This window comes from Ambystoma mexicanum, chromosome 12 (genome assembly GCF_040938575.1).
Source record: "Ambystoma mexicanum isolate Mex_15411 chromosome 12, UKY_AmexF1_1, whole genome shotgun sequence".
Classification (NCBI taxonomy): Eukaryota; Metazoa; Chordata; class Amphibia; order Caudata; family Ambystomatidae; genus Ambystoma; species Ambystoma mexicanum.
Genome location: NC_090936.1, coordinates 8,768,696 through 8,791,298, shown reverse-complemented (window position 1 = coordinate 8,791,298; position 22,603 = coordinate 8,768,696). Strand labels below are relative to the sequence as shown.

The window sequence follows — 22,603 nt, the reverse complement described above, 5'->3', positions numbered from 1 at the left end:
CGCCTGATCCGATACTAGCACCAAAGCCCAGCACTCGGTGTATACCGAGCTGAAGCTGCCAACAGCACACCACCTCTCCCACTCTCCTCCACCCAAATAACCCTACCCGCTTCCTTCCTGTTTACAGATCCGCCAGAGCGCCTGGGGACCAATTCCGTTGGTAACGGTGCGCTGTATAAGTACCTTTAACATAACATACCATAACATAACTTCAGGAGAGTGTCTGCTACAGCTCACGCTCATGGGATCCGTGCTGCCGGTCAAAAACAAAACCAGACCTTTTTCTTTAAAATTTAAATTTGCAAATGAGGGGTTTATTAAAAAAGGTGCATAATATACACTTTGCCTAAATCTACGCCTGACTGTGTTTATGTGTACGTCGATGCATGAAGTATTTCTCGTCTGGATACCAGTGTCAGCACAGAAAATAAGTGCTCTCACATAGGACTTGCATTAAGTCCCAGACTGCAAAACTTGCAAAAGTGCCTCCTAGTTTTACACTCAAACATCTGCAATAGTGCGAGTCACTTTTCCTGTCCACAGGTTTTTTGGGTTTCAGTGCATGTTGGCGCCAAACCTATGCATGGATTTGCAATCCAGCACTAATGTTTGCATCCAGTGACGCGCCAGTCGCCCTCGCAATGCATATTAATTAACACCTGTTTGTTGTGTCGACAGGTGACTACATCCGTGCTAGTGAAGCTGGCCTATGTTTGGAATCCAGACACATGGTTCCCTGCAATTCTAGCATTAACAGGAGTCCTGTTGCTGCTTTGCCTCTACGCTGTGTCCTGGGGCCTCCTAAAGGAGTAAGACTTTTTACAATCTGGTGTGCGTCTAGATTATCTAATCTGTGAGTCCATGGATGTGTGGGGCGAGGACATGTGGTGTAGAGCTGCCCTGCATAGACGTGTAGCCTTACACTTTTGTAAAATGTTGCCCACTTGCAAATGTGTGCTAATGTTCCTCGAAAATTACAACTGTCAATTCTTAAGAAAATGTGTCTGTGTAGCCAGGGTTGGCATCGTGTAAGGTTAGTGCCCAGTGTATAGATAGGTGCAAAATACAACTGTGCTTAAGAAAGATTGTGGTGTACACATTGCGATGCCTATTGCGTAAGTAGCCAGACGTGTGCTTCTATTGATAAAAATTGTGCACACATGCTAATCGACATACACATGTGTGTGTGTAATGACATGCACACTATTTTTCCTGGCATCAGATAATAACCGATTTGGCCACATCAACACTACAGAGACAGTTTTGGGGCTGTCACCTTGCAATGTGCTGCCCACAAGGTTCATGCACAGTTGTTAATACCTCCATAGAATATAGTGCACTGACTTCTTGTCTTGGCACAGTGCAGACGGACACCTTTCTCATGTGTCCTGAATATGTGATTGTTGTATATGGCAGTTGCTATCGACTGGAAACATGTCAACATGACACTCATATTTATCCTAATCGTACAGACACTTCCGGAATCAGTTACAAAAGCTTAAGCATCAGAACTCTCCTGTGGTGGTTGACCAAACTTCTGTAGTAATAATGTCCTTAGCCATGACTTGCAGGTATAATTCATCAGCTGGTTTTCTAGTAGTCCTAAGGGTTGGTTTAATCAAAGCTGCGGGGAAGGAAAAGTAACTTGTTGCAAGTTTTGAAAATCCTTGACTTCCTAAACCTCGATTGCCTTATAAGAAAGCCACTACTCTATGCAAGAAGGAATTAGAGAACTTGGCTTGGTAACAACCTTGGCAAGCTTTTACACAGGGGGATTCTAGAGGTTTTAGGGGGAAGATCTCGTTAGGCCCTATTTTCTATTACGGGTCATCAGCTTCTATCTTGCAACACATGCGAGTAGCGCACTCTTCTACTTGATATAGTCCCCGGCATGTTTGGACCTTGTTCCGGACATGCTGGCTATGGACATTTACTGGTTAGCACACATCAACGAGGAGGTTTCGGATGCTTTCAAGATCCAAGCATCAGGCCCTGTCCAGCCCTGATTCCTGCCTAGACTACTGCAATGCACCCCTACTAGGCACTTCAGCAAAAAACATCCAAAAACTTCAAACGGTGCGGAACAATGCCCTCAGAGCTACCACTGGAGTCTCTAAAAGAGACCACATCTCGGCCACCAGGAAATTCGCCCACTGGCTACCCGTCAAGGAACGGATCCTCTTCAAATCACTGGCACTCACCCACAAATGTCGCCACGACACAGCACCTCACTACCTTGCGTAAAGATTCTCTGGGTCCTCCTCAAACAAACCAACCAGATCCAGCCACACCAACCGACTATCAATTCCAAAAAGCATTAGGACCAGAGCAGACAGAAAGAAAGATCACATGTTTACTAACTCATGGGTAAAAGTTGTACTTTCCTCAAATTTTAAAAGGGCAGGAGAGACGATCCCGTGGCATATTGGCTCATCTCACGTCTGGGTTCCCATTTCCAAATTGCAACTTGTCAAGACTAGAACAATGGGTATGGCACACTAATATTCTGACACATATACCTGGGCTGGCTTCAGATTTGATAAAGGTAGAGGGGAGCCTGGACAGCCGCCTATAGTGTGCTCGATATTCCCCATTAATGTATCTCAGTGCTGCCTTTCACACAGTCCACGGGACACAACGTTGGCAAGTGCACTGTGGCTGGAATTCGAGGAGCACGTGGTGCCATCAGAAGCGGCCCTTTAGAGCATTGCACTACAGAATTCCCAACCTGCTTGGGGGCTCCACCAGGGCTGTGTTGGCCCCACTTCTCGTGTCACTAGATATACATGGCTTTTGGCCTGCATCACTTTGGCAATACTGCCATGTCCATCTCGATATCCCCGCATTAGTCTATGCAGGCAACACTTTCCTGGGTTCCTTAGATTTAAAAGTTAACAGAGAAAAATCTGCTCTAATGATTTGCATCGCCACAAAAAGCAGGATCCCCAAATCAATGTCCATCGATGCAAACCTCAAACACAATCCTGCGGCTTAATGAAACCAATGAAGTGGGTGACTGTTTCAAATCTGGGTGTCATGGCCAGGCACACATTATCACACAGGCTGCAAGGACGCAGTATTCCATAGTGGCTACCTATTGCTCCAGCGGGACCTGTAGGGCCCCACTGGTGAGGACCTTTATATCTAGAGTCCTTGTCTATATTTCACAATCCTTCCTAAACAGGAGGTGTTTTTCTCATCCGCTCCTTTACAGGACAGGCTGCCCTTGAATGCTGCATGTCCTGGCAACAAGTGTTTGACTTTTCTGCTCTGAGGAAATGGCAAGTGCAAGGTCTCTCTAAGAGGGGTTGTGGGGGGGGGGGGGCTTGATTACTGCCACCCGAGCATGGAATTAAAGAAACCGATTACACTATGTCTGGATACAAAATGGATGCCTCCAGGTTCTTGAAAAGCAGGACTTTGCTCTAGTCATTATTTGAAATCATTCCAAATGTGCTGCTCACATTATAATGTTTGAGAGCACTTCTCTTTTAAGTAGGTGCATTTCTATTTTCTGTACTGTCACGTTCAGAACTCGCAATGTCTGTAACCGCTTTAGACCTGAAATGACCATTGCATTGCATAGTTAAGGGGGTGCAACAGGGGGGGTCAGTCTTGCTGAAGATGACACATTGAGAGATGTTTGTATTGTGGTTTCTGTGGAATGTGGTTTAATGGGTTCCCCGTATCTTTCCTTGGGGGACAGTAATGTTCAAAGTGTTGCATATGAAATGTGTATATGCTGACTGTACACACGTGTCTTTCTCTTACAGGAGTCCAAAATATGGGCGATTCTTTCCTCAGTGTCATGGCTGCAAAAAGAAACCACCAAACGACCCTTTTCAGAATAAAAACACTGGATTGAGGTACTTATATATTCAAGCAAAAATAGACTATTTTCAACTATTAACAAAAAGCAATATTCATACATTTAATAGTCTTTGAATATGCACCTCATTTGATCATCATACAATGTCCTGAGAATACCAAGGGAATGCTTTCAGTAGGGTTTCTTGGCACCTGTGAGAGCGGCCAGTGAAGCGGGTGACTAGCCCTGCAGGCTTTCCTGGGCGGGGAATGCTGTATTCCTTACTGTCCATTTGACCTGCTGGCTGCCACTTTTCCTATAATGGCCTTCTCCACCCACCGAGCATCCCACCATGGCCCATCCCATGGCGCCAGCTCTCTGGTCGTCTGGTCCCTCGCCAACCTGTCTAGTATGTTACTATCCCACGTGGGATTTAGGGTGACATGTGAATGCATGTATGGCGATAATAAAAAATAATAATAACTCATGTCACGAAAAGAGTCATTTAAGTGTCATTGACATCTCTTCTTCATATATCTAGTGGTTTCCTAATGCCTCACACTACTGTTTTACAAGAGATATATTAATTTCCTCTTCGTGTTTCCTCTGCAGGGAGGCAGAGCCCATTGAAAGACCACTTAAGCCAAGTGAGAAATCCACCGTCTTGCCTGGAAACCCCTTTGTAAGTATTTCAGGTGCAATGTGTCACAGTCCGGCCCGGCCCGGAGGACTCCTGAGTGATCCTATCAGGTTATTGTATCATCAGAAATGTGTGCATAGTGTGAAACCTTACCACTGCAGTGTCTTCAAGTGAGGGAATCACACTGGCAGCCACTTCCTTCCGCTCAGTGGTGCCACTTTGGGCTGCATTGGTGCGTTCCACGCTAGTGGCAGGCCACGAGAACCTACCGCTCAGCCGACAGATCTGGAAGCCCTGTTGAAAGCCAGGCACTGCTGTTTAGTGAACCTCTCACACACCCAGAATGTTCTAGCAACACTTTGCTTTGCTTTCACAGCCTGATATCACAGGACAAAGCATGTATGCCGGTCGGCCTTCTCAGGAGATACACGGCGTAGAGCCGAAAAACACAATTTATCTCCACCTGAAATCAACCTCCATGTAAAGTCTGTCCAATTTACAATCTTTAATTACCCCTGCCGGTCCACATGTGGGCACCAAACTCACTGCACTGACATTTGCTTTGTTGGTTGAGTAATCCATGACCTAGCAGCGCCTGTCGCAGGTAAGCGTGTGCAATGTAAACCGCAAAGTCCTGGACGGTTCTTCTCAGGTAAGGATCCAGGCTGATAGATCTTTGGCTAAGAGTCAGATAAACCTTAACCAATCATCTACCCAGTCAACCTTCATCACCAGTAAGAACAGGTTAAAGGGCAATGTCTTAAGTCCAGGCTTCACTGAAAAATATCCGAGCATCTGACTCTATAGATGTGGTGTCAGGACTATCATCAGGTTTAAGAGGCCGACACTAATGTATCAATTGGCTGAAACTAAACTGAAATGCTGAACTAATCATCCCTCGGCCCTCTGACTATATCCTCGCTTTCAGGAGGACTGAGGGATGTTTGGCTGGTCACCACGCAGCTGTGAAACATCTCTTCGAAAGGAACCTTAGTCCCCTGCTAGCACGGTGGTGGGGTGTATGGCACCCGCCTACATATATAATCTCCAGAGGGGGCAAAGTCAAAACAAGAGTCCTGTGAAGATTTATTGAAGCCTCCACCAAGAGGGCTGGCAAGAGGAAGCTGCACCTTAGCGCGTGTTCTTGATGGCACAATCAAGAAAGGCAGCTACTCTGTGTGTGGAGGAGGGCACAGGGAAGACACGAGTGAGGAGAATGCCCACCCGCGCATGCTTGCCCACCCGCGCATGCTTGCCCACCCGCGCATGCTTGCCCACCTGCGCATGCTTTTCCCCCTGAATTCTGGGATTGCAGTCTAAATAGGGGACCACCCTTAGTGTTAACTACACCCAGCACTTCTTTGGGTCCTGGGGCCTAGTCTGACTTAATGGATTATAAAGATCGTAGTCCCCATTAAGTGCGTGACAGCCCCTGACTTTCCTTCAGAGTGGCGATGCTCATTGGGCCCCCCCCACCCTGACGGCAGGAAACGGCCCCAGGCCATGAATGCTTCTTCAGTAGGCCCCCCACTCTGTAGGAAGTCCTATCCCAGGCTGTTCAGTAATCTCCTAGCACCAAACCCAGTTACGGAGGGATGCACGCTCCTCCGCCACAGAGAAGAGGGCCCTGGAAATCTCCAGCTTTGTGTGCAGGCCTGTCCAGCCGTGGCTGCAGCGTCATCCTTCAGAGAAGTTACTTGCACATCAGGATGGCATCAGTGGCTGCCTTCATTATTTGGTTGCCAGAAATGGAGATTCCCTTTAAGAAGGAAGACCTGGCAAAGCTTAAAATTACTATTACACTTGCCGGATGTGGACCTATGTAGAGCGCCACCTAGCGTACTTGATTACTAGTGAAAAATGCTACTCCAAAGAGCTGGCGAGTACGTTCCCTGATGAGTTACGCAAATGGAATGCGCCAGATGGCGCTCTGAACCTACATATCATGAGCAATTGTGAATGCATCCGACCGAATAAAGAAAATGTTTATGGATTGGTTAAAAGAAATGACATGAAACCGTAGTGACTCTGTGGGTGTGCAGTATTGCCTCCCCTCCCTGAAATGAATAATCTGTTTAAACAGCAGTCATTAACTGCCATTAAATGTGAGATTTCTAGACCGTGTAACTGTTTGGAGTAAGGAACATAAATAGTGATGTGCAAATAAAATAAATAGGCAGATGCTGTTCATTTGTATAGCGCACAGCTGCCCGGGGGCATCGTGGCGCTGAAAAGGAAGGCTTACTTAGCAATTTTACATGACATGTACTTGGTATACAACAGGTAAGTATTTGCGGGTATGGTTTACATTCGGAGTGTACAAAAATGACAGGAGGTCCGAGCATATAGACGATACATTACAATCAGTAAAGTTATGTACCTGCATGTAACTATCATGCGTCAATGCGTTCAGACGATACATCACAGAGGCCTGTGGGGGGTGCCCCTAACAATCAAGGGGAGGGTGTGCATCTGGAGAGTGTGGGTGTAGTTTTAGTTGAATAGTGTGGTTTTTAGCAGTTTAAGGAATGAAAAGTCATACCCTGCCTTCCGCAGTGCAGTAGGAAGGGAGTTCCAGTTTTTGGGTGCCAGGTGTTGGAAGCTAGAGCCTCCAGCTTTGCATCTTTTGAATGTGGGTACAACTGTCTAGTCGGTCTGTTGGAAGCATTGAGGGTTATCCATTCGGTAGATAGGGCAGGGCGTCTGCAGAGAGGCATCTGTGGGTGATGGCCATGGATTTGAAGAGTATGTGTTCTTTTATTGGCAGCCAGTGGGCGTTTTTGCTGGCCTGGGAGAGATGTTCCCTTTTTGGAATGCTCAGAGCTGCTCTGAGGGCATTGTTCTGGGTGACTTACATTTTTCTTAGGTTTATGGTAGAGATGCCGAGGAAGAGGGCATTACAATAATCCAATTTGGTGACTACTGTGGCTCTGGCTATTGACAAGCAGTTTTTCGTGGAGAGAAATGGTTTCACAGCATTGATTATTTTGGTGGTGTGTGCAGCGGAGGATGCTATGGCATTGACCTGCTGTGACATAGTCATCGTGGCGTCATGGTAAACTCCTAGAGTTTTTACTGCAGCTGAGACTGGAATGGTGGAGTTGTCTATGATAAAGGTTTTGTTTTGGGATGGGAGTTTGTTTTATCTGCGTTTTAGGCATAGTTGGCACCAAAGAAACGCTGAACCGAGATCCTCAGAGGCCGTTGGCTGCCATCCAGGTTTGGATGGCCCTGTAGATCTATGTTAGTGCCGCAGGATCCTGTTCATAGATGTCTGTGAGGGGGAGTAGGACTTGGGTATCACCGGCATAGTTGGTGTAAGCTATGTCTCGACGATCCAGGTCATTCAAGAGCAGGAGGGTGAAGATATTATATAGTGTAGGGGTTGTGCGTGAGCCTTGTGGGACTCCACAGTGGATGGTGGCGGGGGTGGCGCATGCTGAGTCAGAGAAGACTTTCATGAGTCAACCTTTGAGGAAGTGTGAAAACATAATCAAACTATCGAGGCTGAGTACTCCAAAAGGGAATACACCGAACACGGGTTACAAAGGAACATACAAAGTACTTTTTGTAACGGGATTCAGTATAAAATAAACAGCTATCTGATTTTGCTCTATGGGCCCTCAGTGCAACACAACGAACTCCAGCGTGGTTCAATGTGTTCAGTGAGAGACGCTGTACATTAGAATGCATTGGTCTTTTATACTCTTCGTGAGCACGATGCCCAGCCCTACTTCGGGTTAATATTCCACTAATACATCACCGATCTAGGGTTCATGCTGAGTTTCACACATCCACATATATGTATTAAAAGCAAACCAGTTATGTCAACAAGCCTATACGGCAACTGTGTATTCTGGGATTTCCCATGCAGCTCTTCTCAAACATTGATATAATGTAGTTAAACAAGTGTTCTATGTTCAGTATTTGGATACATTGTTCTTAACATATGCTTGTGGATTAGTTTAATTGCACAAGTAATCCTTTACACACAAGTCAACGAAGAACAAGGTCTCAGTTCACGACCTCAACAAGTGGCCTGGAGGCACGTTCCATATTAGCTACATACAGAGGTCAAGACAGCCATGTTGTATTTCGGAATGACATCGTCCACCATTTTAACTCACAGGGTGACTTTACAAAGCGATCCTAAAATGGCAGATTGACCTAAAATGGCAGCTTACATTGATTGCAAGGTCCTGACCTTGCAAAACAGATTCCTTCGCAAGTGACTTGTAAGCAGCTTGGCGTAGGAAAATATACATTTATTTATTGCAATAGGAGGCATGATATAATTTCTCATTTGACAGAAGGGTGTGACCCAGGAGATGGCTTGCAGCGAGAAGTGGGCTTCGTTTTTTAGTTGCGTACCTAGGATGTCATGGTTGATCAGATGGAAGGCAGCGGATAGGTCCAACAGGAGTAGGAGAGCTGGTTTGCTTTTGCCCATGATGTCGTTAAATTGTATTTTGAGGTTGAGTAATGCAGACTCGGTCCCGTGTCCAGGGCGGAAACCCGATTGTCTTTTACGTAGAATGTGATTTTCTTCAAGGTATTGCTGGATTTTAATGTAAGCCACCTTGTCCAGAATCTTAAGCAGGAAGGGGACGGTGGTGATAGGTCTATAGTTATTGCCATTTTCAGGGTCTAGAGTTGTTTTTTTGAGCAGCGGGCACACCCAGGCTTATTTTAGGCTGTCAGGGACTGAGTTGGAGTTGAAGGAGGCGTTGATGGAAGATTTGAGGAATGGTGCAAGAGTTTACACGCACTCTTTAATTACTTTGGCAGGGCAGGCGTCACTTTTGCAGTTGGAGGCCTTGATTTTGTTCACGATTTCTATTACCTCTAATTCAGTGACTTCTCTGAATTTGAAAGGTGTGATAGGTTTGATTGTGGCCTCAGACATTGTTTCAGCATGAGAGGCTGACTGGATGAGCTGAGTGAGGTTTTGTTTTGGTGAGTTTGGATTTTTTTCTGAAGGATTTTAATTTAGCTCAGGAGGGCGGACTGCATGGTGTGGCACCAAGCTTCATCTTTGACGATCTCTTTAGATTTAGTGGCTGGTTTGGATAGTCCCCTGTATATGGCAAAGAGTTCTTTTGATTCTGAGCTGGCATTGGAGATTCTGTTGTTGTACGATGTAGACTTGGCTGCAATGATGGCCTTTTTGTATTCTTTGACAAGTGATTTATAAGAGGATAGTGAGGAGGCACTAGGGGAGCTCAGCCAAATGTTCAATGCTTTACGTTTTGTAGTGCGTAGTTCTTTTAGATCTGAGGAGAACCAGGAGTTGGAGTGTTTGATATTTTTGGATTTTTTCTTTTGGAGAGGGGTGATGGTGTCTATTGCCGTGCTGATGGTGGATCTGTAGATATCCGCCAGAATTGCTGGGTCAGGGGTGGTAAGGAGGTTGCTGATAAGTTTGTCTAGGTGTGGCAGGATCCTTTCTTTGGTTAGGTCCTTGGGGTGAGGGGTTGTTATTAGCTGTGCTGGTAGGGGTGGGGATGAGGAAGTGAATGAGTGAGTGGTCAGACCATGTGGTGGGTGTGATAGAGCTCATGTCTATGTCACAGTTTTGACTGAGTAGCGGACCATGAGTGCGTACTTTGCAGTGTGTGGGTGAGTGTATTATTTGGTCAAAGCCTAGTTCTTGAGGAGCTTGAGCTAGTGCTGAGGGAGGTTGGTCCTTTTGGTCATTGAATCCCAGGTTGAGATCGCCTAGAAGGATGGTTTTGGGAGTGTTTTTTAGATTATCTGCTAGGAGGTGTGCAAGGTTTTCATGGATGTCCGCCAGGAGACGTGGCGTGCAGTAGACTAGGTTGATGGTAATGGTGGTGTTGGATGATAGTGAGATCTTAGCGGTGAGGGAGTCAGTGTTGTTTCCTAGTTCAGCCGGGGACTGCCTTATATCTAGGTGATCCTTGACTATGAGGGCTACTCCCCCACCTGTGGCTAGCAGTCTGTCCTGTCTGAGGATGATGTATCCTGGTGGCATGGCTAGGGAGATAGCAGGCCCTGAGGCAGAGTGAAGCCAGGTTTCAGTGATGTTAAGGTGTCAAGGTCGAAGTTGGTAAGGAGAACGCAGATTTCTATGGCATGAGCTGGTTGGGATCTAGCATTGATCGGGGCACATTGTACGTTAGGTGGGGGTGCTAGGGTCGGTTTATCATTTTTGATTTTGGGTGCTTTCCTTGAGGTGGAAGGGGGTATGAACTTGGGTGGGCTGTGTGCATTCTGGTTAGTGTGCTGTGCGTTACCATGGTTGGCCTGTGAGGATTTGTGCCAATGCCTAGAGTGGAGGCCAAGTATTTGGTTTCTGGAACTGGTGTTTCTAGGTAGTGTGGTGTGAGTAGTGAGTTTTGTGTGGGTGACTTGGGGGTTAGGTTGAGTGAAGAAGGTTGGGAGGAACGGGCGTGGGAGGGATGAGTGTGGATGGTGGGCATGTTGCCGCATTAGTCATGCTGACAGCCTGCACCACAGGCTGGCAGCAGTGGCTTCTTTTGGACATGAACGTAGTAGCAATAGTGTTTGTGGGGGCCATCATTAGCTTGGACTATAGGCCCGGCAGTAATCACGTATGAGAGTGTAGGTGGCTGCAGTTGATTCTAGGCATAGGGTGGCAGCAGCCAATTGGGGCAAAGAATCATAAACAATGAAATGTAGCAGGGTGGCAGCAGCCAATTGGCGACAGTAATCAATTGGCGGCAGTAATCAAGTCAGTTGTAGGAATGAAGGCAGCATTATATTAGTTCTGGGTAATGGGTAGTGGTTCACGATGTAGACTGCAGAGTGCAGGTTAGAAAGGGTAAATGCGGCTTACCCTATGAGAGGGTATGATGGTTGCTCGTGGGTGTGGCGCGGGGAGCCACTTTGGCCCGTAATGGCACAGACAGGCGAAGACAGGCCTGGCCCTTGCTCCGCGGCCCTTCCTATGCCGGCTCACATCTTCCGGTGAGGCCGTGGCAAGGAAGTGGATCATTGGGGCAATGGGCATTGGGTGGTGTAACTAGTTGCCTAGCAACCGGTCAACATCGGAGCAGCGGCCATTTTGGTGGCATTGTATCTTTCTATGCTCTGCACGGGATTATAATGGAGGCGAAGGGCAAAAATGGATGTAGTGGGCACACGTCTATGTATTGGACATTTGTATGGTGTCTATACACAGGTGTTTCCAGACGCCACGAGACAAAGAGAGGTTGGGGGTGGGGGGCATGGGAGATATCTTAAGAACAACAGCAACAAGAAGAAAGAGATGGTTATATTGGTCTTGGGACAATCCTAACATGCAAGTGCTCGACAAGGTGATAAGTGCAAAGGGTGTAAGAGGCAAAAATGTATACGTCGGGTTCCCCCACCAGGGGGGGAGGGCAAGTGCTGGTGGCAAGTGCAGGGGAAAGTGGCGAAGAAGGCAGGAGTGCAGTGGACAGGAGGACTATGTTGGACAGCCCAGGAATGGTAGCCCAAGGAGAAGAGCTGGCAAAGGAAGCCGGGGGGATTAGGGGGGCTGGTGGTGGGTGGCCTGGCCCTTGTATGACTTTGAAGGGAAGAGGCCCTAGTCCAGTGGCAGATGTAGAGTTTAGCAAAGGAGGGGGAGAGGGAAGGAAGAGGAAAAAATGAAGGTCTTGACAAGTGTCTGGAACTTGAGCTGGATCTTCTTAAGTCTGAACGAGGGCTGCTCCAGAGGGACGGGCCAGTGGGATTTACCTCCCATTTTCTTGGAGAAACATTTACATCCAGCTTTCCATCCCTAAATACCTCCCAGCCAGAGTCTTGCCTTCAACTCTCTGGAGGTCAAAGAGGTACCAGGCTCCAGAAAACCTTGTGGATGATGCAGAGGGTCTTGAATGTATTTGATCCTTGCAGCCACAGGGAGCCAGTGAAGAGATTTTAGGGCTGAGGGATGTGGTCCCTGGGCTTACAGCCAAGGACAATTCTTCCAATCCTATTGTGGATTAGTTGGAGGTGGAGAAGGAAGGAAAGAGGCAGATTAGGATGGACTTCTGCAACTGCCTCTGAGGAAAGAGACGGTGCCTCCTGGGTTCAGCTGAAAAGTGGACTTCTTGACAAGGTCCATGATATGTGGAGAGAAGGGGAGAGGGGATTTAAAGATTATCCCAAGGGGTTTTGCCTCACTGGTAGGTGAGAGGAGGGGACCCAAGGAGGCAGGCCATAGAATGAGGGGGAACTAGGATCAGAGACCCCAATGAGGAGGATCTCTGTCTTTCTGCCATTATGGTAGATATCATTGTCAGAGCACCAGGCCTGAGTGCAGTCAAGTTTGAGGGGGGAATAGAAGGAGGAGGAGGTTGAGGAAGGCAGCCTGAAAGAGAGCTGTTTGTCATCAGCATAACACTAGAAATTAGGGCAGAAAGTAGAGGTCAGGTGGGCCAGAGGGGCCCGATAGACGTTGAAAAGCCAATGAGATAGGATAGAGACCAGAGGGATGAAACAGGTAAAGAATGAGGTGGAGGAGAGACAAGGACCCATTGGCAGTTTTGAGAGTCGGTTAGAGGGAGGAGGTCAGCCACACCAGTGCCCTGTCTGTGATGTCTCGGGTATCATGGATACGGTTTATGAGGATCGAGTGTTTGACTGTGTCAAAAACAGAGGAAAGATTGAGGATGATCAGGACAGAAGGAGTGTTAGACTCCAGATTAGAGTAGGTCATTACACGTGGTCAGGGGAGCACTTTCCATGGCTCTAAATGCCCTGAAATAGAACTGGTGGTCATGGAGGCAGGTGGCCATTTCAGTGAGGTGGGTCAGTTGGGGCGGATCAGCTTCTCTGAGTTTGCTCAACAAAGAGGCGATAGAGATAGTGCGATAGTTAGCTGGGCAAGAGGGGTTCAGCAGACAACTTTTTGAGGAGAGTGTGCACAAGCGAGTGCTTGAGGGGTTGAGGGAAAGAGCCTGTGGCAAATAAGTGGTCGCAGAGGTCAGCCAAGGCTGGGCTGAGAGTGCCAATGTTTTCCTTGATGGGTCTGGAGGAGCAGGGGGACACCTGTTTAGAGGAGACTTTCATAGAGTGGACGACTACAGATCTCGTCTGGTGTAATGGGAGAGAGGGAAGCGATAAGGGGGGGTGGGCAGAGTGGGTCCAAAAGAGGTGAGAGGAGGTGGGGAGACCAGAGGACAGAGAGGACAGGATGCCAAGATCTTTGGAGGACAATTGGGAAGCCAGTGCCGTACATAAGGCTTGGGGGGGAGGAGGAGAAGAGGAGACTGCAGTAGGATTGATGAGTTCCTTGCAGATGTTGAAGAGTTCAGCCGTGTTATTGGGGGCTCCAGAGATGCAAGTTTAAACATGAGCTCTTTTTCTTGGAGCAGAGGGAAAGATGATGTTGCATTTGGAGTAGACAACAGGCCAGTGTGTCGGGGGATGAGCTAGACGTCTGTCACTTCCGCTCTGCTGCTTTGCACTTTTGCTTTCACTCCCACTTTGCTGCTTTAAAAGCAAGAGTTGCACTTAGTGGCAGGTTTCCTGTATATCCTCGTGACAGGGGCAAGGATGTCCAGGGTGTTAGTGATAGGACCGAGTCAGATGGAGCGTCCAAAGTAAGGTGCAAGGGACGGATGAAGGAGGAGGCAGAAGCAGCGACTGACACACGCTTCATGCATCGAATGATGACGGAGAAGGAGACTGGCAGTGCAGAGGGTGCAGACTGGGGACAGGGTGGGTCAAGGTGGGAAGAGAGCAGAGAGTGGTTACACTATGAACTCGCTCAACCTTCATACATTGATGGTGAGGATTCGAGGAAAATCAATGATATCTATGGATTTGGTCAACATGTCCATCAAAGATATTGTCGCTGAAAGGCACCTGAGCACGATGAGCACATGGCAAACAGACGCACGATTGCCTGTTTGTACTGTGTCTGCCTAAAATGCTCAATGCTGTGAATCCCCTCAACACGTGACACCTCAACCTTGAAAACCAATTCTCTACACTTGAGCCCCTCACCCTCACTGCTCCTCCCCTGCCCCCTCCAGCCACTTTTGAGTGATATTCATTAAATGGTAAATGCATATCTGGGATCCCTCATTTTTCTTCTTTCAATTGGAAACTGGTGGTCCCAGAATTGCAAAGGAATAAATTGGAATAATGCTCCTTTAATTTGTTTTAATATTGCGCACTTCACCACCGTGGAGGTCCCAGCACTTTAAAACCTTCTTCATAGGGGTGAACTGTGACCTCACCCAGAATGTAAACCAGACCATGATCTATGGAATGGAAAGTCAACAGGGGAAAAAGTCTGCAAAGAAAACAGACAGACATGTTCCCCTTACTTTGTGACCATACAGGTCATCGTGTGATGGTGATTATTGGTGCTGCATGTAACGTTGCGTGAGTTTTGACCAAACGTATCATGAAATGAATCAGGAGCTGGCCACATCTGGCACATCTGTCATTTTGCGCCATACTCGGATGGCATCCCTGTGTAGGATGAGAGAGGGATTGAATCTAGGCTGCACCCCCTCCTGCACTTAAGTGCTGGATTCAGGATCAGTGAAACACCAGATCAGAAATCCAGATGAGTCCTGAAAGTCAGCAATACACCAGGAAAAAGTGGAGATGCAGGGTTTTCTTTGCAAAGAATTGCTCACACAGTAGAAATGTAGCATCTGCTCTGCAAAGCTTCGCTCTAGTTATGGACCGTGAGGGCATTAATATGCAAAAGCTAATTTCTGCTCTCTTGGATGTTCTCTGTCATAACCAGGGCCCTTCTAAAGACTTCTACTGCCTATTATTCATACAAGGGAGGTGGCAGATTGTTTGATAAAGTGGAAGGGTCAGGTCTGCGTCTTCTGCGTGCATTCATGTTATTCTGAATCTGGGGGTCTGGGGTTTTGGGGCGGGGGGGGACTTTGCTCACACTCACAAAATCCTGCATGTCATCATTCAGTAAACTGCTCTTTCTTTTCTCTTCTTTCCAAAGCCTTCCACCATTTATGATGGCCGTGCTGTTGACATAGGTATGTATGACAAGCTTGAAGGCACAGCACATCTATGCAAGTGCCAGGGGCACAGTCTGCTTGTGTTGGGAGAGATGTGCACGCGATGGAGGCAGCAATAGGATATTACCTGCACACAATGTCCAATGGCTTCTGAATGGAAACTGTGAAATGGGCAGTAGGATAGCTCAGAGGGTTAAGTGCTTCCATAGATGTTTGCACGGAAACTACATGACAGGTTCGAGTCCCAACATGGTCCATATCCTCCTTCCTCTTTGCAAGGTTAATTCAATGAGCAGCGTGAAATCTAGTCACAAACTAACACGTCAACAGATTTGATGAAAAAGTGTGAGGGGTTGGTAATGTGAGGCAGAGAACTATTTGAGGAATCATTGAAGTGTGCCACGTTATTCTTAAAATGAATATGTAAATAAATGCCTCACAATTCCTACTCTGTTGAAAAATTCCCTGCTTAACCAAAGCTAAGGGTACACACTCTAACACTGGATAACTGACCCTCACATTTAACTACAAATACACAAATAAAAGCTATGGTAATTCAGCATGACAGGAACAACATACAGTGTCTGAATCCTACGGAAGAGATATCACCCTGGACATTGAATAACTTTCTAAAGTCACCTCAGTTCTTGGTGTTTCTTGTCAATGGAATTTTAATGAGCTTCTGTTCAAGACATTTCTAAGCAGAGTCATTTACCGGGGTGACATATCCACTTTCCACTTCAAGCTAAATAGCAGCAATGGTAATCCTGGCCATGATGGTTTGTTGCCTCCTTAAGGAGACTTAGCGCAGTTCAAAAGAAAATGCAATACCCACACTGGCAATAATATTAGTTAACTAAAGAAATCATAACTGTATAACTGTTTCAGCTCTAGCATTCACGGTGGTATATTTGTCAGGACGACTTCTGAGTGCTGCTGCTTCTACTTTGAAACCAGTCACATTTGCAGTAGTATAAACAAGGTGGAGTACTGTGGGACAATGTTGCATTTGCTGGCAGCCAGACATACCTCCAAAGCTTCAGTGATTTGGGACTTTTAAAGTATATCTCATCGAGGCCTGTCTAAAGCACTTCTACCTTTTCAGGAAGGCAAGTCACTCTTTCTCAGAATAGCTTTCTTCAAAAGGGGAAGCCTCTTATTGTAGCAGATTGCAGCAGATTGCCTCTCTTATATAACAACCTGGGTGTACATTTAGGACTCACTTCTCTCTGGCATACACAGTCATTAGCACTACAGGTTGGGTCAACTTCAAAATAATCTTTACAAGAAGCCAATTTCCCGTCCCCAGCTTTGCTTTCATCTAAAGGAGTGGCTGCGTAACAGTCTCTTTAAAGATTGGACAATGGATTTGAGTAACGTTGGCTTCCTATGTGAGTAAAAGGAACTTCCAGGTCACACGCAAGCACTGCATTTCCATTCTCAATGTGAGTGAAACCTCTGTGAGTTAACATGGAGCTGGATACTGGTGACAGCAATGCACATTGAAGGTGCTAAAGAAGCCGGTCAGTGAAGTACGGCGTTCAGACACTTGCTCTGCAGATCACAGTTTTTCTGAATTCTGCCAGAGTTTCTACTGCTTCTGGCTTTGTAGGTACACACAAACTTCCTCTGTGAAGGTGTCTTCGGTCCAGCCACACGTTTCTAGAAGCCTTCTTGCCCCTCAGACCCACAGCTTGAAAACTGCTCCTCTCCCTCAGTCTCTAGCACAGTCTTTGCATGGCATCCACAGCAATTCGACTCACATGGGGAAAAGCAGTTCTCCTGCACGCCTTCAACTGCGCAGCTTCAGATTTTGGGGTAACAGGACTCCATCAGAACACACAGGTGACATCTGCTGTCTCCACATTCCAGTATCCCTCTCATTCTCCCACTTCTGCCTGGTTTGCCAGCCTCGTGCCTTCTTCATTCTGCTCCTAATGCTATAGCTCACACTCCAGTCACAGTTCAATCTTGTTCTAATCGCCTGCACCTGAGGGGCACATTTTGACCCCCAGGTTCCATCAAGTGTGGGCTTTTGGGCTCAAATGCCTGACGATTGCAATCGCATCTTCTCAATTGTTCAAGGGTAGATTTATTTCCCCTGAACTCATTAGAAGATGGACTTTTAGAGAAAACCTAATGCCCTGCAGAGGAAGACGTTTGTTTACCAACTACTTCTATGTTGGGGAGTAAGGAGAGTGTTTGGTTTGGAATACCCAATAATATATTCACATTGGTAATGTTTCTTCCGACTTTTGTCTACAAACCCAGATTAAAAGTATCATAATATGAGGGTCAGGACTTTTAAATGGCAAGAAGCCTTTGCCTCTTTTGGTACCTTAGCAAGGTTCTTTGTTTCAGAGGAGAAATGATGTATGTCATCCCATGTGATCTCCTCACCCCCTTGGGACCTGTCTCCTCCCAGGTGATTCTCCCGCAGTACGTCACCCTCAAGGTCAGTATCAGGAAGCGTCTGCCTTGCCCTGGCCACCTGCGAGGAGACTTTATGGAGGGTTCCAGTCTGGGATCTGCAGGATTCTTCACAAGAGGTGCAGCTGCACTCCATATTGCAGTATTTTGTACCCCTGGTTGTGGAAAGATAATCAGACTTCTGGCTTTGGTGACTTCCACTGGATTGGTGAATAAATGTAATAGTAAATGCAGTATCAAACAACAACCCAACAACCCATGAGACCAGATGCAACAACCCCTGTGTCCTCCACGCAGTGCATTTTATATGAGAGCGCGCGCACACGCATGCCTTACAATGGTGGATGGAGGTCTTGGACATGGCTGGGTATTGTTAGTCAACAATGTTTCAGGTGAATGACCAGCGCCTGATCATACAAGTCTTAGGCAGAGCCTGTGTTCGCTCGCCCAGGAAAGCATAATCATGATGTCAGACACACAGTCTGTACAGCAGCACTTGAAGTAATTTAATATACATTCTTCATCACTGACGGCCATGCAGGCTTGCTTAGTATGCCAACTTCCTGCTGCTAAAGCCACCTTGCCTAGGAGAGTGGTACTCTGACCTGTTTCCCTTTTGGCATACAGAAGTGTGTTTTAGAGGCAAGAACTTTGGAAACAACCATCTCTAGGTATTATGTGATCTAAGTTTTTGAGTTAGGGCTTTATATTGCGATTGCTGTGTGAGCCCTATTTACAGTATTTCAAGGCAACAAATTACATAACCTAGTTTTCCCCTATCACCATTCAGTTCAGGTGTGATCGCTATAGAAATGCATAACCTATACAATATGTACATTTCTATAGTGATGATGTAATTAATAGCGAAAAGTACCTGTTCTCCGAACAGATTCTGTGGAGAGACATAGCAGCACTCTCATCAATTGTTGAAAATGAATGATCCTGTAGGTCGCTGTTCGATTCGCTTATCGTTTGATGTGCTTTGTGCTTTGAGGTAAACTGCACTGAGAATGGCCATGTGTGGATGGTTGACATACCCTGCACCAGAATTTGGGGGGAGGGGGAAGGGAGGGGCAGAGTGGGTGTGCTGCTGCATACCGGACCTACTGTGCTCTCTACCCACCTGTTTCATCAACCTGGTGTGGTGCAATTCATTGCAGTGCGTTGCAGTGCAAATGTTCTAGAAACCATGCTTTCTAGGCTTGAAGACGTGTCCTTCTACGACCACATTGATGTTTCCCCAATTTCAGGCCACCGTCTCATGTGTGAAGAGGCTGGAATCTGAGGAACGGGGTGGGGTGTCCACATCTCATGTGGCCAGTAACGTCTGGAGGGTCCTAAAAGGCAACTATGCAAAATGTGGTGCAGATTGTGGAAACAGAGTTGAATTGTAGAAGTAAAAATGCCTCACCAGGCCATAAACCAACCCACAAATGTTCCCTTGTACAAATGTATCTTTATTTATAAAACATTTTTATGTTGAGTTTAAGCTCATAGATGGTGTCTACTTTTGGAATATTTGACATTGTGTTATTGCCCTGAATGGGAGTTTGTGTGCTCTGGCACCAATCTGCACATGACGAAAGTGGGCATTGACTGGCGATAGACGCCTCTGTTCCTTGCATGCATTCACCGCTGCGCCAACCTCTGCAATCTTCCTCTGTCCTCCGTATCCTCGCCCTCATCTTTTTAACTCTCTCACCCGCTATCTGGCATTTCACACCTGGGTCTCAATACTCGCCCCTCGCTCCCACTAGCACCCCCAGCCTTTCTTGGCATGGGGCAGGTGTCAATGTTAACAGTGGCCTCCTCTGACATTGCCATCGACTGCCACTTGCATAAGTTTAATATTATTTAATTTTCAGTAGATATGACTCCCATAGAAAACCCTCAGGCCACAATTTGTTCAAGAGTCATATTTCATGGCATAGTCGTGATGGTACATAATTTGCCTGTTTTGTACGTTGGCAATGCCCATTGCAGCAATGCGTGACGGTTCATGTGCCCAGTCAGATGCTGTAGAGTCTTGCCATGTGCTCAGCGGAGGGTCTTTCTATAAAAGTTAGTTTGCCCGATAGAATCACTTTCTCGTTTTCCTGACACTAGGCATTCTGTGCAGTGCGTTGCAGAGCAGTTCTCACTCCAGTGCTGTTTCTATTCTGTGCAGTGCGTTGCAGAGCAGTTCTCACTCCAGTGCTGTTTCTATTCTGTGCAGTGCGTTGCAGAGCAGTTCTCACTTCAGTGCTGTTGTCCTCTCTTTGCAGCCACCGGGAAGCATTACTTGTTCAACAGTAAGACGGGGGAGTCCCAGTGGCTGAACCACACATGAAGCGGTCGTCTTCCGGGAGCAGCGCCACCCCCCCCCCCTCACCCCTGAAAAGAAATGTGCAAATGGAAACCGATATTCTGTCATTTGCTGTGAATATGTTGCATCATGTTGGCTGTTTCAAGTGTCTCTTTTAGTACAACCCCCCCCCCCCCTCATTTCCTGATCCATACACATGTAAATGATTTGTGTTGAATGCCTTCTCTATGGATGAGCAGTACTTGGAGAATAAAAGCAATGTGTACACAACTTTCCACCTGCTTGTGTTCTTGAAGAACTCTCAATACTTGTGAGACTTGTGAAAATACCCACAAGCCTCGCTGATGTTGGCATTATTCTGTGAGAGGGAACCTGGTCTTTCATTATCCTAAAAATGAAATACCTACATAACCTGGTCCTGTTTTAGAGCAGCACCCCATACTCCCAGTCCGGCCCCCAATGGGAGTAATAGCTTTCACTTTGCAGTGTTTAGGCACATATTATTCTGGTGCAACAACACGCATTACCTAAAATATGCTTTCATTGCGCATAGATGTGAGTACTCGCACCAGGGCCCCCACCCCTCCCTCTATTGCACCCTCTGGTGCCCGACGTGACTCTGCTCACGAGGGCAAGTTAATGGGCCTGTCTATTGTACCATTAGCATCTCCGGAAGAGGTGGAAATGGGAAGAACACACGCACATGGCAGAACATGAGCGTGACAAGTCCCACTGGTTCATAATGAGCATGCCCCCCCCCCCCCAGTTCATTACTTCCCTTTGGTGGGCTATTATCAGTCGTTACAGACCGACGGGCATGTGTAACCTATCACAACACTGTAATGTCGGTGGAAGGCCATCGTAAAAAGTGGGTTAGTAGAAGACATGAAGCACTGGTCTCTGCAATGAAATGGCCGTGATGGGTGAAAGACTATTGAGAGGCTGTCAGCACAAGCAGTGGGCAGTGAGATTATGGTGAGAGACTGAGATGTCCTGATCCTGTAATGAAAGGATTAATATCCACTGCCATTCGTCCAATGTGATGTGGCTCTTTTATGGGACTGTGCTTGTGTGTAGACAGGGTCTTGGCTAATGCTGTACTCTTCAACCGGCGGAGGGACGAAGAAGACACTGCCAACCCTGCCATCCTTGCACATGAAAGGCCTGATGAGTTTACCAAGGGCCCTGGTTTCATGCCTGAAAGCTCGATGCAAGAGAAAGGGACATGCATTCTGACATCGCAAGCCTTCTGCATTTCATGCAAAGGCTTTTGCTTCTGCACTTTGTGGTAATGACTCGTGTACGTGCAGTTTTGTGCATCACGAGGAGGTCCCTTTTCTTGAGTCACGTTTCATGTTGTCATTGTGGACTCTGGCAGATCTCTTCTGGAGATCTTCCAGAGGCATCCTGACGGTCTCCCAAAATGTCACCTATTATCAGTAATCTTCAATAAGAGGGAACACAGGGAAGGAGCCTGACATGTTGGCGGTGTGTCTGTGTAACGACCAAAAAGTACAATGAAACGACTTCACCATCAAAATAGCCCCCACCTGTCATTTCGAAGTGCGAGAATTGCCTGCAGTGCAGAGCTACCACCACCACTCGAATATGTGCCCCAAAGAATTGCGGAGTTTCTGGGTATTATGACCATACAAAGTTCTTTATAATACCCCAATGGAGACTAACCCTACTCCTCTGCTGCGTGCCATCCAGCTGCCTCCTCCACCCGATTGCAAGCGGTGGTAGAGGTGATTGGTAGCAACTCTGGAAGAATTTTCAACAAGCTCACGAGGAGACCACAGCGCTTCACACTGGATCTCTCTCGCCTCTAAACACTATAATTGTGATACATAATAATGACAGCTACACGTGTTGCCCTCTCCTGCCACCGTGTGATCCTCATCCTTCAGTAATCACGTGCTTCTCTCGCTCACTCCCCTAGTCAGTCTGCTGCTGCTAACACACGAGTCACAAACCTACTGCCTGGGGGGGGGGGGGTATCCTCGGCTCGGAGTGTACGCGTGGGTAACGATCGCCATCTGGTGGGCAACACTGGCATAGCCGCTTAGTGTTCTGTATGTTGAAGGCTGCTGCCAGAGTGATCTTCTCAATGCTGCTCCGCCAGTCAGCAGCCACCCCCGGCCACACGGCTCCCACGAGGGCCCTGCGATAGTGTCTAGCGCAGTGGTCTTCAAACTTTTTTGGCCAGGGCCCCCCTGAGCAAAATTTGGGCAGGTCGGGACCCCCCAGAAATGCCAAATGGACAGTATATATTGCGCGCCGTCACCTGCTCCCATCAAAGTCGCTGGGCTCCCTCATCCCACTCCTACCCAGTCGCTGGTCTCTCCCCACCCCATCACACACCCAGGGCTCTCCCCACTCTGCTCCCATCACTATCCCATGGTTCCCGCCCATTGTGCTCCCACCATAGTCCCTCGGTTCCCCCATCCCGTTCCCAACACAGT

At 47.2% G+C, this 22,603-nt stretch overlaps 1 protein-coding gene across 2 annotated transcripts in view; it reads left to right on the top strand.

Moving 5' to 3' along the window:
- LOC138512916 (cadherin-related family member 4-like) overlaps positions 1 to 20,378 on the top strand; it is a 95,415-nt gene extending 75,037 nt beyond the window's left edge. For both annotated transcript variants that reach the window (XM_069627685.1, XM_069627684.1), the window contains 5 exons: positions 679 to 809; positions 3,774 to 3,866; positions 4,421 to 4,490; positions 15,385 to 15,421; positions 20,098 to 20,378. In XM_069627685.1, the coding sequence (XP_069483786.1) occupies positions 679 to 809; positions 3,774 to 3,866; positions 4,421 to 4,490; positions 15,385 to 15,421; positions 20,098 to 20,162 (396 nt within the window). In that variant the 3' untranslated portion in view covers positions 20,163 to 20,378. The remainder of the gene's footprint in view (positions 1 to 678; positions 810 to 3,773; positions 3,867 to 4,420; positions 4,491 to 15,384; positions 15,422 to 20,097) is intronic.
- Positions 20,379 to 22,603: the final 2,225 nt, after the last annotated feature.